Below are 17,623 nucleotides of genomic sequence, written 5' to 3'. Positions count from 1 at the left end.
TGATTTAAGGACCAGTCTGAGAAATTCTCATGGGTTTTAATTGGTTTTAACATTATAACCATTTGCATACACCAACCCAGTTTTTATGAAAATTACTTCTCTGATTCACTCCTCAAACCTCTTGAAAGAGTTTCTAGATAAGAAAATGTGGGATCAGAAAGACTAAATGACTTATCTAAGGTTATACAGTCAAGTAAATGGGAAAAGCAAATGCTGGTCTTAGATTTACCTTGCTCCACAACTAAATTCTTTCCATATAAACAAAAATATCCCCTCTTGCCCACATGATATCCATGGCAAAAAACATCTTTGGCCTACCTTTCTACTTCTGGGCGAAGTGCCTTCTCCCTTTCAAGCATGGCAATGATGAGTTTCCCCCACTCTTTTTCAATATCATTTGGATGATAACCTTGAAGGAGTTTGATGCGTCCAAATTCTATCCAAATCTTGAGAAAGCAAAAAAAAATTTTTAATAAGGTAAATATGTTTACAATAAAAGATTATACTTGACAATACAAAGGAAATTACTGTTTACCTCTAATAATTTATACAGGCGTTTAATTTTGGATTTTTCTGTCTCCTTTGGTGGAATTTCTGTTTCTTTAAACTGTAAATACTGATTATAAAGTGCCTAAAACAAAAGGGGAAAAAATTAAGGCTCATACTTCAAAGACCTATTTCTATTATCACATACTTCTAATGCTACATTGCTGTGTTACTGTGTCATATGCATTCAGTGGAATTCCTTTATAAAATTGACACTCCAGGACACTACCAATTCTCAGCCAGTTGGTGACGAGGTTATATAAGATTTGATGACGGTTTTTATTGAAGTGAGCCAGGATTGAACATATGCCACCCATGGATCTGGAGAATAATAATTCACAGCAGTGTGTACTGACTCCACTAAAAAGCTCTTCGATCCAAACAAGAGAATACCACCCTTTGAATAACATACATTGCAACTGCTGAATTTTAGTTTTTAAGAAAATAAACTGATACCATTCTAATAAAAGGGGAAAACATTTTCTTATAGTTTCTGAATCTATCCTTGAAAATGGATTCTAAATTTTAGGGGTAAAATTTAGTTACAGTGTCCCAATGGCCAAGTTAAACAGATCCTTGAACAAAGTTAGATGATACTGGTTGTTATTATTGTAAAAGTTTCACCCATATAATTAAATTATTATCTAATTTGTAGCTATTAATTTATGAATCTTTAAAAACATTTATTATATTTATTTAAAGGGGTCTTAATAAAATTATGTACATAAAATACCTCCATATTTAATAAGTGACACTAATTATTTCATCTTAAATTATGCTGCTTTAAAACAAGTCCCTGTAAATCTTCAAAAACATTTCTGAATGATTCTTTTCAATGTTATGCTAGCTAAAAAATGTATTAATTTCTACATGTTATATTTTATTTCTTGTATTACGTCCTATCTGTGTAGTCAAGTAATCTGTGCAGTCAATTTTCCTCTGTAACTTAAAGAATCTGCATTAATCAGAAGCCTGTACAAATTTATCTAAGTGTCTGAACAACAGTAGTCCATTTGGAAATAAGTTGAATTTGAAATCTGAAAACTGTTTTGAACTCAAAATATAATGTTTCAGGATGTCCATCAGTAAATAAGCACTATGAGCCATTATGCATTACAATTTGTGGTAGATAATGGTGATAGGAGGGGGAAAGCTTTCTTGCCCTTGAAAGGTTTTATCCACAGAAGGAGATACCACACAAACAACTTTAGAATATTTAAAAAGCATCATATCAACACATGCCAAGGAACTGTGTGCCAAGGACAAACTCCCTGTGGCAACGTGAATAAGAGCTGTTCCACCAATGTTCTGTACTGATGCATGAACACAATGAATAACTTTAATAGCACCCACCCTGGGTTATTACAGTTTTTGACATTCCAGTTTGATCATGAAAACAAAGTCTACAATTCAAGGAGTTATACTTTGTTGTTATTAATCAGATTATCATCTTCTTGAAATGAGACTTCTTTGCTATTAAAAATCCAAATACACAAAATAAAACAACTTACATTTCAATAAGTCTGTATATCCAGTATACATTTTATATGTCTATAATGTTTCTGCCTCACTGAGTTGAACCTAAGTTTTTAGGTAATGGTAAATATATTACTAAACCATCAGTTCATCTATACTAGAAGTCAACTGTGTATTTTTAATTCATGGCAAAATATAGTATGTACCTCTTATTACACAAAAGAAGTCTCTGTGATTTTTTTTAAACAGGATATGACTGCAGACACACTCCCAACCACCATGCAGGCTTCCCAGACCTCCTACCCCAGACATCTGCTGAGCTCCAAGTTCTTCCCATTCACCAGAGATAATATGGCAATGTCAGTTCCAGAGACTCTCAAATTAAACCTTAAAATGCCCAACAAGTCAAAGCTAAGTAACTATACATGTCTTCAAGGTGTTGTTGTCATTGTTTTAATTATTATTTATCTCCTCTTTCTCTATATATTAGGGAAATAAATAAAAATTGTCTACTTATTAGTGTCTTGCCAAAAGCATTTTTCTTGAATTTCAGAAATAATGGAACTACTATAGCATTTTTTACATGTTTAATAATCAACTCAATCCTACTTAACTTCTACAGCGCCACAGACCTTTAGTTCTACAGGATTATTAGGAAATGTTCTCTCAGACATTGTGGTCACATGGTGTCTAATCCACTGGATGAGGTAGTTCACCATATTCTGGTATTCAATCCATTTGACTTCAACATCCTACAATAATAAAATGACAGAAAAGGCAGATGTTTGTATATATTAATATTCCTATCTAGCACTATCTAGTCAGAAGCCATTCTCTGAATTTTCATGTATTTAAGTTTGACAGGGAAGCCAAGCTAAATGCTTCTTATATTCCATCTACTCCCAATCCTTTCCACATAAATAAGCTTTCAGAACATACTCAAACATTGACCACTAAGACTAATCTAATGACTGCCAATTTTGATCAGAGATAGTGGCTGCCTGGAACACTGTGTTGAGAAGGCTTCTGAGGCTTCATCCAAGCAAAACAGGAAAAAACTCTACAATCAATATAGGGTATTTGCCAGATGCTCAAGAAGAGAGAGTAATAGCTTGCATAAGCTAGATTAGCAGCTGCTTTTACCAACCTTTTTAGATCTAAGTCCCATGTATATCTGACACTCAAAAGAGCTATACATTGTGTAAGAAATTAGATTAAGAGTGAAAATTACAGAAAATATATGATGGGATTATTCAAGTACTCACTAAGCAAAGCTTTTTAAAATGAAGGAAACTGAAAAGTTATCAACTGCTAAGTTCAATTAAGTACTTGACAAATGCTTATTATATTCAAATCACTGTGTTAAGTGTTATAATAAAAACATAATACTTAAGACATAACACCCCTATGAAGGAGTTACTGTCTAGATGGGTAAGCAGAAGTCCTAACGTAAATAGTTAAGCAAAAGGAAAAGTGAGTCAGGACACTGCAATAAAAATGAGCTGGCCAGCAGCAAACGGTTCATGTTGGGAAATTATAACTTAAAGATGTAGGCATGCAAAAATTAATGTATGAAGAATTGTGAATGTCAGAATATCTAGATTGGATTTAACCTTGCAAGACATCTATAGCCACTGAATGTTGCAAGCTAATTTTGTGCTTTGTTGATGAGAAGAGAAAAATAATGAAGATGGAAAATCATAAGCAAGCTACCCTGGTGTGAAGAGGTAAGAGTCAGAAATATGGAGGAGGTAGTGAGAAGATAAGGCAAGGAAAGGCCACAGAAACCATTATGAAGTGACACAGAACACCAAATCATTTTTGGTGTTTAAGTATTATATTAGAGGAGTGTAGAGGAGTGGGAACAAGTCTCTCAGGGATCAAAAGATGATAAAGCCTTTGAGAAAGAGAAGAAGAGAATGCAATAAGTCTAAAAACAACAACACAGGCACACCTAGGTGAAGGAAGAGCCCATGAGAGAGGGCTCACCAGGATGAGCTCCCAAATCTTTAAAGCAAAATAGAGGGGTAACAGTTTCTACAAGGAGGAGAAGCCCAGAGTGAGGGTCTATCATCCCCAAGTGCTAACACATACAGGGTTTCTAATCTCTTCCAGAAACACACAAGCACTTATTAGTATGACCACTACAAAATGCAGGATTGAATGAATTACACAAATGTTTAGGAAAGAGTAGATTAATAAAGAGTATCTAAGACCCCATCCTGCTTACAAAGAATTCTGCTAATTTGGCAAAATCAAATAATGTTCTTCTGGGTTTTACTTGTAAGTCAGAAAAACAATAAGGGGCCAACTTAGCTATGGGATCATATAAGTTAATAAACTCAAAAGTGAGGTGTTCTGTACTTACACATCTAATAGAGAAGTGTAAAACAGCAGCAAGTTTAAATGAAAATCTCCAAAATTCAGTGATTTACAGTAATTATTAACAAAATAAGGAGACCTCCCTGGTGGCCAAGGGGTTAAGTCTCGGGGCTATGGCCACTATGGCCTAAGTTTGATTCCTGGCCAGGAAGCTAACCCATATATGGTGCAGCAGCTCTCTCCTTCCTGCCCACTGCTCCCCTTAGTGTATTTCAGTCAATCTACCTGTTCTGCTCCCTGCTCTGTCTCTGGTGAATCCTCTCACTCTCCCGGACCTCTGACCTATACCCTTGATCTTGTATAAAAAATAAACTAAAAAGTGACATGTAACTTTAAACAGCTTACTTATAACACAGAACAAGTTATACTTTGAGTTATACTTTGTTTTTTTTGTTATACTTTGATTTTGATGGTGGAATGGTGCCAATAAAATCCACACAGTGTCAGTTTATTAAATAGCATATTAATTCAAATTCATTTACAAATATTTGATATTTGAAAATTATAAAGAGCTTATCAAAGAATTCAGTTAATGAGTCATAAATGAATCAGCAATTTCTAATATGGAAAAAGTCAATGCTCACATTTGCACCAATTCCTTCACCACCTTCAGGGATTTTGGGAAACGCATCATAGAGAGATGATACATAAGTTATTACTGATTTTTCATCAGGTGAGGAGACATCAACATCTAAAAACAACAACATAAATCATTTTGAAATGTTGATAGATTACATTTGGTCAGACTTTCATGCCAGTTTACACCTAAACAAAAAACAACCTACCTTCAGGATCCAGAAGTCTTATGACACCAATTTTTTCTGCTACATAAAAAGCGTGCTCTAAATTTGCAAGGTTGCTTTGAACAGCAACAGTATTCATGTCTATCAGGTCCGGCCTAGAAAAAAAATTATTGTATTAATTAACTTTTCTCACATGTCATATCAACATATTTACATGTGCATCTATTTATATAACAATTTCTGCAAGAATGTGTTGAAATACAGAGGTTTTCATCAGTTTTAGCATGGCTTACATCTCACACAAATTGTGTGTCAAAAGCAAATGTAGTTTAGGGCTTAGGTTTGGTTTTGGTGATACTGATATTGACTATTTTTCCTACTTTAAAACTCTACATGTCTTTACTTTTAAGAAAACAAAAATTTAAAAAATGAGAAAAAACTCAAAATCAAATAAGACTGAAAGGACAGATATTTCATATTCATAATAGGAAGACTCAATATTGTCCAGATGTTAGTTCTTTCTAGTTTGCACAACAGATTCAATGTGATTCCAATCAAACCCCCAGCAGGTTATTTTATGAATACTGATCAATTGCATCTAAAGTTCACATGGAGAAACAAATGACTCAGAATAGCCAAAACCATATTGAAAAGGAAAAACAAAGTTTGGAGGACTTGCTACCCAACTTAAAGACTTATTATAAGCTATGGTAACCTCGACAGTATGTTACTGGTGAAAGAAGAGATAAAATAATAATAATAATAAGAAGAAGAAGAAGAAGAAGAAGAAGCAGCAGCAGCAGCAGCAGCATCAACATCTGCAAATTTGATACATATAACTTGAACATTTGTAATTCAACGAAGTCTACAAATTCTTTATAATCAGAATATACATGAACATCTGTCCCATTCAACCTATTTAAGATCCACTATTCCAAAAGTATCCTTCCAATCCAACTAGCACCCTGTCAATATTTCTCTCCAAACACAAAAACTTATGCTTAATTCAATTACCCCTGGCATCCCCATCCAGGATGCACTTTCCTGTCACATGTTTTCCTCTATAATCCCACTCACCCTTGCAGAGAAAAGATCAAGTTCTATCTCCTGCACAGAGTCCTCACTAATCTTCTCAGCCCTCATTTCTCTCTCTTTCTGTTTCTGGAAATCTTCATACTGTGTCTGTCAATTTAGAACTTAGAAAAATGATATATTTCTTTACCTATCAATTCACTGTTTAAAGTGCATGCACAACTTGTTTCTTCCCAGCTGGTCAATTCCAAGACAGCAAGAACTATATGTGAATAAACTTAAGTATTTTATTCTTCTACTGAGATAAAGAATGACAAACTTAGTAGACACTAAATAAGTATCTATAGATACCATGGTTAAGTAAATTGATTAGTTAGTAATGAGTCATAAGTGAGTAACTAAAATCAGCACTAGTAAATATCTCCACAGCATGTGCATGCTTCCTCTCCTCCCTCACTTCCACCAGACCTTCATCTCTTTCTAATTTGTGAGATTTAATGACACTCTACACCATAGGGATACTTTGAAGTTAGTCTCATCTGTATAAGACAAGAATCCCCAAATTCAGCTATGGGTGACTTAATGACATATGTTCTCAGAAATGCTTCAGAATACAACTTCATCGCTGTGTGAACATCAGACTGTCGTTCTACAAACCCAGCTGGTGAGGCTGACTAAACACCTAGGCTTTGTGCAGTGGCCTAATGGGATGACCCATCTCATTAGTGGTCCCTGGAATGCCGGACTGTGTACTCCCTTATAAAAAGTAACAAAATATGTTGGCTGGGAACTTAACTTCCTTAAACCAAAGAGGAAACTTTCATCTCAAAAACAAAGCATTAAAAGTATGCAGCAACAAACGTGGGAATAATAAAGCCTTCAAAAAGGAGTGGTATCCACCCCTAAAATCATTGAGTAAGAACCTGTTTATCAACTTCTAAGGAAAGGATTTCTGAAAGAACCTCCTACAGGCATTCTGGTTTGTTCAAATAATCATTTGGGCAACAGCAGAAAGAATAGGAAGGCTCAGAGACAGTACAGGAGAAGCGAAATGCGTATTATTTTAATACTACTTGGGTGTTTACATGAGAAGCTCTGAAAATATATCATTAATCTTAGAAAGGTAAACAGCAATTTGTACTCTTGTTTTCATCTGCTGTGCAACAAGACCTCCAAAGAAATCTATAGCTTCATAGCACTTTGAAGTGTAAATTACCTTTTTTCCTTACCAGGAAAAAAATTGGGAAATTTCTCCAATGTTTCTTACATGCTACAATTGGTCACTTAAAAGTGAGCCTACATTTATTATAGGAATAATAAGTTTACCGGCAATAGAAGTGACATACTCCTAAAAATAACATTTTATTCACAGAGAAGCAGTTTAAAGCATCTGCCAACTTCAGAGGTATATATAACAGTCTAGACAAAAACAAATATCTAAAATTCAAAAAATTATTTTCCTTCGATAGAGTTCACACATTTTGAAGAAATGAAAACCAGCCTTTCTGAGTTTGCCAAATCTCCTAACAAGAAATGGCATGTTGTTATGAGAACCCTGCCATTAGCAAAGAAAGTAAACACTGAGTAATCCCAGAGAGAATGAATAAAGTCATTGAAGAATCAAACTTTTGACTAAGAGAATAAAACTTCCATCAGAATGACATAGATATTTCAGCACAAAAGCGGCTTTATAATACATTGGTTTGGATAAGTTACCTCTTTTATCATGAAATTTATTGCTAATGGAACAAAAAGTTCCCTAAAAGACTGCAGATTAATAAAGCAAAACATGAAAAAGAAAAATATTTAAAACACAACAGAAAAGTAATAGCCTCAAAGTCTACACAATTTTATTCCTCACCTAGCTCATCTCCTAACCATTTGGTCATTTTTTAAGCCTCCATTCTGCTTTTCCTCTATTTGTCTGGTGCTCACAGAAGAGATTTGTGCTGTGACCTGTCTGCCTTCCTTCCTTTTTCATAGTCTTATTGGATTAATGGAACTGTTAAAACTCCAGCTACAATGTACTATGGTGAACAACTAGGGGTGTTTTGGTGAAGGGAAACTATGGTGACCACATCTGAGTGGCAAAATCCTATATTATGAAAAAAACAAATAAGAATATAAAATAATGGTACATCATTAATAAAAAAATAATTAAAAAAATTTTAAACACAATTCAAAACTCCAAGTTAGTATCACAGAATAATATCAGAACTGAAGAAAGTCAAGTTCTGCAACTTTGTCTTTACAATCACAGTGCTATCTTTGCCTAAACTTCAGAATGTAGCTCCACAAATGTAGGAGACAACAATACCTGAAGAGAACCTGAATGATGTTTAAATTTGATGAACTTATTCTCAAGACAAGAAAATGCTGCTTGTTGGGCTCATTGATTTTGGTGATCATAGATTATTGGTGTAACTGGAAATTCTCCAAATTAACTTTCAAGTGAATAAAATGTTGACTAAAGGCCATGTAACTAAGATGTGCTGACATGAAGCTTACTAACAGTAAGCAACTGAACAGTAGCTAAAGAATTTTTCTTTGAACACAGACCCACACTTTTTTTCTTGAAAAATGTGTTTAATCATGGGCATTGTTCAGAATTACTGACATATTGAGATATTAAAAAAAAAAAAAGCCAACTTTGGGGAAAAAAATCTTCAGCTATTTTCCATATACAAAAGGATTTTACGTGCATTAAAAACTTCATTTCACCTTATATATAAAATCTTCTTTTTATGGAACATTAATATTGTTTCAAATTCTAGAAGACATACTCCACTTTGGGTTTCTTCTTTTCATTTTCACTAATTTCTACAGACAAAGCCTGATTGTGGCTTCCAATCAGTATTCAAAATCTTTATCAAAAATCACATGGCACACGATACAGTGGCATAGTTCCTCTACAACCTAAACAAACACACACCCTTTTGAGGCTTCCAAAATTTTTTTCTCTGCTGAAAACAATTTGGGAACTAGGAACAGAGGGGAAACATACAGGGATATATAATAAAATACCAAGAAGTCAAAGTTACTGCTTTTCAGTTCCAAATTCTCCCTTCTTATGCACTCATGTGTCCTTCTTTTCAGTTTCTGGCAATGCTATCCATTGGGAGCCTTATATAACAATAACAAAGTAACAAAGACTCACATACATTGATAAGCCTATGGAACAGGCAATGCCTTGAGAGCACAGAAGGCGTTCTCTCACTGAATCCTCAGCAATTCTAAGCAATGTTCTGTGTTACCATCCTGAAAACTGAAGCTCAAGGAGGTCTCACAACTTGAACATGAACACATGTGACAAGAAGCAATCAGGATTGAACCCAGATCTAGCTCAGTACAAACCCTGAGTTCTTGCAGCACTGATGCTGGCATTAAAACTGGGAACTAATTAAACAGCAACATCTGATAAAAAACTGAAAAATAAAAATAAAGGAAATACAGAAGAAATAATGTTTCTGCTACTGGGGAAAATGATATTAATCATGGTGTAATACCCGTAAAGAAGCACAAGAAATTGTGTATGCGTGTGTGTACTGGTTTTCTTTGAAAAAATTAATGAATCTAAGAAATAAGATGAAGGTGCAGATTGTTACCAAAACAGTAATCAATGTATATAAAACTATGTTTCCCACACTTGGAATGGATTTAGGGCCTGAATCCAGTCTGGCAGAATGTAGAGAAAGGCCTTGTCATCTGTACTTTAACAAGATTATCTCCCTGACTCAGGTGATTTTTATCAGACAAGTTTGGGAAATAAATTATCTTAAAATCCTCGTTTCTAATAAAGCTTACATTTTCTTTAGAAGTTAGTAATTTTGGAGTACTGGGAGGGAAAACCCATGATACTGTCAGATAACTGTAACAAGACAAACACAAAGCACATTCTAACACAAGCATGCCTACTGTCTTATGCCCTCAATAGGAGACAAGAGTCTTTTTAACCCTTTATCTCTTTTCCAGTATTGATTTTATAGTTTATTTTTTAAGATTTATTTATTTATGCATACAAGAGCTGGGGTGCAGGCCAGAGTTGCAGAGGAGAGCGGGGATGCAGAGGAGAGTGAGAGGATTCACCAGAGACAGAGGGAGGAACAGAACAGGCAGATCTACTGAAATACACTGCTGAGGGGAGCAGCAGGATAGATAGGAGAAGTCTGCTGCGCCATGTGGGTCATCTCCCTGGATCCAAGTAGTGCTTCAGTAACTGTGGACTGATTCATAGTGCTGTCTTATCCCCTTGTTTAATTCAAAAGACAGGGACTCCCTGGTGGCCCAAAGGGTTAAGTCTCAGCACGATCAAGCTATTGCCAGCTACTGCAGCACCAGTTTGACTTTGGGCCAGGGAGATAACCCACATGGCCCAGAAGACCTCTCCTGTTTCACCCATTGCTCCCCTCAGCAGTGTATTTCAGTCAATCTGTCTGTTCTGCTCCCTACTCGGTCTCTGGTATCCTCTCAACCCCAGTACCTCTGGCCTAGACCCCAGTTCATGTATGCATAAATAAATAAAGTGAATCTTTAAAATAAATAAATTTAAAGGGAAAAAACACATTTAGGCCTGCTAGTTCAGCAGAAGGGAAACAGGAGAGGATATTTCAAGTTGGCCTAACTTTGGAATATATTGTAAAATGGTGAAATCTGGAAAAGACAGTATTTAGTGACAGAATTTTTTTAATCAATCAAAATTTCAAATACCACTTTAACTGTGATTTGAGGTATCTGATTATATGAAAGGTCATATAACTTCTTTATCAATTAAAAAAAGAAAGTAAAAAAGTGGTTTTCAGGGACAAGGGAGGGAGGATGGGGAGTTAGTTTTTAATGAGTACTAAGTTTCAGTTTTGCAGAGTTCTAAGGATGGATGGTGGTGATGGCAGGACAACAAAGTGAATACATTTTTAATTAAATTATTTTTATTGAAGTAATGTTGGTTTACAGCTCTCTATGTTTTAGAGGTATAGGTTCACACCTCTGAATGTATTTAATACCACTGATCTGTACACTTCAACATGGTTAAGATGCAAATTTTATGTTATATGCACTTAACAAATTTAAAACCAAACAATTTCTCAGAGACAATGTTTGCATATTTGAGAGAGAAAAGGCTATGTTGAAGTGGAAAGGTAAGAGAGCTGCAATTCAAGTGTCCTGTGATTTAGTCCTAACTTGCTCTCTGGTTGACTTTGAGTACACATCCTGAAGCCTAGTCTCAGTTCCCTTCTACAAGAAATAAAAATCATGAATTACTGTAAACTCATGAATTAAGAGAACATCTAGAATTAAAGTTAACCTAGGGATCATCTAGAAATAGTGGGGGGTTGGGCGTTGAAGCGAGGGCATTTGTACTGCTATTGCCATAATGTTTGAAGAAACTAACTAAATTGCCCAAGATCTCAAGAGAGGATTTACATGAAAGTACTTATAAAACTAGGTACAAAGAGCAATATATGTAGATTTTAAGAAGTAACAGGAAAGGCATAACTTGGTGTTTCATATAATAATTATAAATAATTGCCGGTCAACAAACTAGCAAGCTCATTCATTCGTTCAGTGTTGATAAGAATCTATCTTGCATCTAACAGTGGGGTGCTGCTGATAATATAGGCAGTGCATATATGGAGAGCTCAGTGCTCCAAGAAATTCAGAGCTCCTACCAGAAGAAAACCTGGGAGAAGAACACTCAGCAGGAAAAAACACATATGTGCTCTATAAATAGAGGAAGTGTGAGGAAAAAGAGACCACTGCATGGGAGCATGAGTATAAAGGGCTCTAGCCCAAGGGAAGACCACAGTGACAGAGGAGGCTGGTTGGATGGCAGGGGCCAAGATGATGTAGACTCTTGTGACCTTCTTAAAGGATTTTGAACATTTTACTAGGAACTATGGAAAACCATTAAAGCAAAAAAATGCATTAAGGAGGATTATAAGAGATTAAATGATCAGATTTGAGGTCAGAAGGAGAAGAAATTTAAAGTGGCAAAAGTATTCCCACAGAATGCAGGTAAGAGACCATGGTGACTTGCAAAAGAATTTAGCAGCATTACGGAGAGTGAACAGACCAGGAGATATTCAGGTCAAATCTGCAGAACTTAGTTTTATAACACTGTTATAGTAATTATGGTTATAGGCATGGCTAAGAGTCAACACAGAAGAAAAGAGAAAGTTGAAGTTGAATAGGCAACCTTGTAAAACTTAAACTTTTACCTGCCTTGTGACAGACTTCACTCTGCAAAGCAAGTTGAGCTGGAATATCCCAACAAATAGCAGAAAATCCAACAGAGTACAATGCCATAAAGCAAAAGAAATAGAGTATTTCCAGAAGAAAGAAAGGTAATTAGGTTCTAATACAGTAAATCCTCAGTTAACATTGTAACTAAATGACATTAAATGAAATGACACTATTTAAGAACTGCTGTACTAAAAAATGAAAAAGATGAGGTCTGAAAAATGTCCACTAAATTGAGCCACACAGAGCCCACTCACTACCCTAACAGAAGAATTTGGATAAACTATGGGGTCAGAAGCCAAATTAGAGTGAGGTGAGGAATAAATATAGAATGAAGAAATGACAATGGAGAGCACAGACTACTCTTCTGGAAGTCTGGCCTTGAAGAGAAGGAATGCTATATAAGGAAAAGGTAGAAAAAGCATGGAGTTAAAGGGGTGGGGGGTTGTTGTTGTTTTGATTTATTGTTTTAAATATTGATATAAAGAGGCTTCAGTATGTTTAAAATGCAATGACATACATCTGTTGAGAGGGAAAGAAGAGATGCTGAGCTAATGGCTGACAAGAGATCCAGAGCACAGGAAGAGTGGGATGGGTTTTGATAGACAGAGGATTCCTCTGTTAAACAGGAACAAATTGGTTGGGATGGATACAAATGAAGGATGTTTTGTATTAGAAAGTGGATGGAGAAATTCTCTACCTCCTGGCTTCAATTTTCTCTGAGAGCAGGAGTCAAGTTTATTAATTAACAGGGAAAAGGGAAAGAAGGTGGTATGAGGGAGGAAAGGGGTGAATAATACAGAGAAAAGAACTGCTGCTCACACCATGTGAGACTAGTAATCGTGATGTTTAGTGAAACCACTAAATGAAGTATGACTGAAGTATGACTTTCCTGGTGTGCTTCACTGCTTAGGTACATGCGCAAAGCCGAGATCTGGGCTCACACTGAAGAAGTCAGGCTTTGCTGAGAAACTAGTAGCCACTCTGCAGATTGCAACTAACTGAAGAGAAAGTCATTGTAATTTAAAGAAGAAAAAAAACAAAAAAACACTCAATTTACCTAGAGATTGCTCTTAGAAAAACCTCTCATTCCTGATTACAACTCACTAACTCCCACAGAGATGCACATAAGTCAATTCACAGCTCGTCAATAGATCACACAATGAGAAAATGAATTAAATATGCCTCACTCATCCTGTGACAGCAGAACAGTTACCATAACAAATTCCTGAAGATGACTAGATTAAATCATGTTCAGGCTTAGCATATTCTAACTGTTCTTATTGGTCTAAAATATCTCTCACCTTCGTCCCCTCCTCTCAGAGGGGGAAAAAAAAGATCTGTAACATGGTGCTCCTTCTCCCCCAGCAAATAAATATAAAGTTGCAAGAGATCCACCCACAGTTGCATAACTGGAAGAAGACATTCCTTTATGCTCATATTTGGGAACATATTGTAGAAAGAAACAAAGACAAGAACTCCAAGGTGGCAAAGGCTATTGAAGGTAATTTTCCCTTTCATCAAAAATAGATGCCTTAGTCTATTTCAAATATTTTTCTTATGATTTTTTTTTCTGAAAGAGTGATTCTCTATGAATAAGGAAGGAAGCAAGAGATGAGGAACACTATAATTTATGACAAACTGTTAGTACTTCAAGACTGGAATCTAACAATCTCAGAAATTAAAAGATACCTAATGAATTAAGACTATATACAAAGAATAACCAACTTCGTAATAGACTCATAGACTTTAATATACACAGAATAGTAATTATTTTGATAAACAACTCCTTCATTATGTATATTTTAGTAAACTTATAAGAGTAAATTATAAGTAAACTTTAGTGAGTAGGGGATAAAAACTACCATTCCCCACCCCCTGAAAAAAAAGAGGCGGACAGGTCAACTTATTTTTTACTGGTAGAAATAAATTATTAAAATACTTCATCTCACAGAGTAACATAGGAATATGACCTATAAACAATTCAAAATAAAAGAAGTGTTGCAAAGGAACAGATGAAACTAGCAAGGAAAAGCAGACCGTGAGAATATGTGCCAGCTGTTCCTTCGATGTAAGAGAATCTTAATGTAAGAGGAAAGTAAAAGAAGGCTGCAGGAAATCATGATAAAGGGAGAAAATGTCAGACTTCAAAGTAAGGGGAGTCTTTAATCTAAGTCCATCTTCCCTTCAACTTTTTAAAACAAGGCCTCTTAGTGGATCAGTTGCAGTACATGAAGAGGGAGGGAGACTAACATACTTCTGAGTGTCTGGTGCTATGACAGGCACCCTCTCCCATGTCACTGTCAAGACAGCCCCCACTACTGGTAGTCTTTTCAAATGATCACATCACTGAGATCTGCCAACTTACTTGGTCACTTTTTCCACTAAACTCTTAACACATACATGTTTAGACTAACAGCCTGCACGCCAAACAGAAGAAACATAATGTCTGCAATTTCAACTCTGGCACACACTTTAAAAACTAAAGAATACTAATTTTATAAACAATAAAAGAATAAATTTAGATTACTAGAATATAAGTAAGTTAAAGTAAGGAAACGTTTCTTCCTCAAAGGCAGCATGAAGGGCAAATAGTGCAGATGAAGTATATATCAGTAAACTCTTTTGGGAGACAACTGATATACACCATAAAAATTTTTAATGTAATATCCTTCTGTTAAGGGAGGTGCCATGTTCCCTGCCCCCTTACATGCAGTTTCCTTGGACTCCAGGTCCTAGGATGTTACTGGGAATGAGGGGTGAAGCTATGTAACACGAAAAGCAGGTGGGCTCTATAAAACAGGTCTCTTGCTTCTGTGGCCTGTCTTATACCCAGGGAATTGGGGAAGAAGACTTGGAGGAGAGACATGTGGGTGAGAGACATCTGGGGAGGCTGACAATGGCTGCCATTATCTTGATTTCTACTTTGATTTTGCTTCTTTTGTCCCAGACTTGCCTGGCCCCTTTCACTCCTTTCTTGTGTTTCTCCTCCACGAGGTGCCTTAGGTTTTCAGCAAACATTTAGGTCTCAGCACCAGCTTGGGGTCAACAGTGTTTGACCGGGCATTTGCCCATAAAGAGATAGATAACGTGGGTAGTTTAGTGGGAAACTATTAGGAATACCCTTTCTTCTTTCTCTGTGCATACTAATTCCATTAAAGTTCTTCACAGTAAAAGTCTGCTTTGACTCTCTGAACATGGATGGCCAGATTCCTCTAGTGTGTCCAAGTTTGGAGGTCCCGGGGTACTCCTTGGACATGCACTAACACTTTGATCCAGAAATTTCACTTCTAGAACCTTGCCCTATAGACATATTCACATATCTACTCACAAAGACAACAAGTTCAATCGTTTTAAAAAAGCAAAATGTATAATGTCTATCAATAAAATGCTATTAGGATTAAGTAAATTATGCTGTATTCATACAATAAAATACTACCCAATGACAAAAAGAATAAGGGAAATCTGTTTGTGCTAATATGGAAAGACTTCCAAAACAAGAGGAAAAAAAGAAAACGGAAGAATATACTATTATTTCATTCATGCTTTAGAAAAAACTTGTATGCATATTCAAGTTTACCTGTTTATGTAAATTATGCATCAAAAAAGCTGACACTGTCCCCAAAAAAAAGCAAAAAAAAAAAAAAGGTATTTGTATTGCACAGAAAAATTTTGGAAGAATATGAAAGAACCTAAATAGTGGTTGCCACTGGGGTGAGGGACTGGGAATTGGAGAAAGATCACATTTCAATAAGTACACTTTTATTCTATTTGAATGTTCTATCATGTTAATGTATTACTATTTCGATTGATTGCTTTTTTAAAAAATCATGGATAAAGAAAATATTAAGCTATAGCAAGAAAATCTTACTGTAAAAACTGCTCCAAAGTATACCAGACTTTCATATGAGGACATTCAGTTCTCTGACTCAGAAAGGAATTTGGGAGAATTTGATTTACACCTACATATCTAAAAAAATATATTTCATAAATAATGTAAAGCATAGTACTATAGGGGATTTCCAAATAATAATCTGGGCAAGAGGGCGAATAACACAGAATGACAGTAATTTAAGCAGAAACTTCCTCTAAATATTTATATACCAAATTATCTCTCCTAAACTACACGGAAAGATACACAGGTCCACTAAAAACAGTCAATGGGATGTGAACACTGACGCATATCCCTCATCCAGATGCAGATGCATTACAAGCAGTGCTTATAAACTCTTCAAGGATTTTAAAATGCTATGGCTAGGAGTTCATCCATTTACTTCCTCAGAGTTCAACTGTTTTTTTCATTACTAAGATAAGGAAGCAATTTGAGTTTGCCTCACAAACTGAAAATACTTGAGACCTTTTAAACAAATCAACATACTTGGCCTGTAGCTACACAAACCAGAGCCCATCCCTGTGTGGGTGTACATATACATCATAACCTCATGGCTTTAGTTCTACAGCCTGAAGGACACCAAGGTTTGAGAGAAAAGAATCATCCAGTCAACACTAATCCAACTTCCTATGGGAACATGAACTTCAAACCCTACAGGGCCTCCTCCCTGTATTAAACCAAGCCCAATCCAGTTTGACTTATAAAGTATGACTGAGTCCAAGCATGTGGCTGAATCATGGGCCTCTAGGATATACTATTAAACAAGATGACTATAACCACTGCCTTATGTTCTAATCTTCCCTATTACAGCATCTTTAAACATTTAATATAATGAAAATGATGATCCCATTAAATTCTAATTCAGAATGCAAACAATGAACAAAATAATTGCTACCCAACTACTCACTCAGACAAGTGAAAATTCCTGGCTGCCTAATTAGAAAATATTTAAGTGGTATATTCGTGAATACAACCTATTCCAAATTTTTACTATTAGTTGGGTAATATAATTAAAATGTGCTTATAAAAAGAATGCTAAGGGTCTTGAAAGGAGATTTAAATAAATATGATAAATTAAAAATAGGAAAAAGACAAGCAGAAACCAATTAATAGAAATAATCTCTCTTCAAAACCTCACATATCTCACTAGCATTTTAGAGTCTTGACATATTTCAGTGTCTTTCCACATCACCAACTTAGGTTTGCTTGGCCCTACTGCACATTTTGCTCTGTTCTTTCTTGCCTGTGGGTGCACATTCACGTTCATGCCTGCTCAGGCAGAAATGCTTTCTCACTGAGCAATACTGGGCACTGC

At 35.6% G+C, this 17,623-nt stretch overlaps 1 protein-coding gene across 9 annotated transcripts in view; it reads right to left on the bottom strand.

The window, feature by feature from the left end:
• The window catches only part of DST (dystonin), a gene marked incomplete at both ends in the record, with an annotated part of 433,522 nt that overhangs the window by 169,737 nt on the left and 246,162 nt on the right, over positions 1 to 17,623 (bottom strand). For all 9 annotated transcript variants that reach the window (XM_084229023.1, XM_084229019.1, XM_084229024.1 and 6 more), the window contains 5 exons: positions 319 to 446; positions 536 to 631; positions 2,655 to 2,774; positions 4,989 to 5,095; positions 5,190 to 5,302. In XM_084229023.1, coding sequence (XP_084085149.1) covers positions 319 to 446; positions 536 to 631; positions 2,655 to 2,774; positions 4,989 to 5,095; positions 5,190 to 5,302 — 564 coding nt within the window. The remainder of the gene's footprint in view (positions 1 to 318; positions 447 to 535; positions 632 to 2,654; positions 2,775 to 4,988; positions 5,096 to 5,189; positions 5,303 to 17,623) is intronic.

The sequence above is a fragment of the Talpa europaea genome (genome assembly GCF_964194135.1).
Source record: "Talpa europaea genome assembly, chromosome: 2".
NCBI classification, from domain to species: domain Eukaryota; kingdom Metazoa; phylum Chordata; class Mammalia; order Eulipotyphla; family Talpidae; genus Talpa; species Talpa europaea.
The sequence above is the reverse complement of the archived record's forward strand: the minus strand, read 5'-3'. Positions and strand labels throughout refer to the sequence as shown.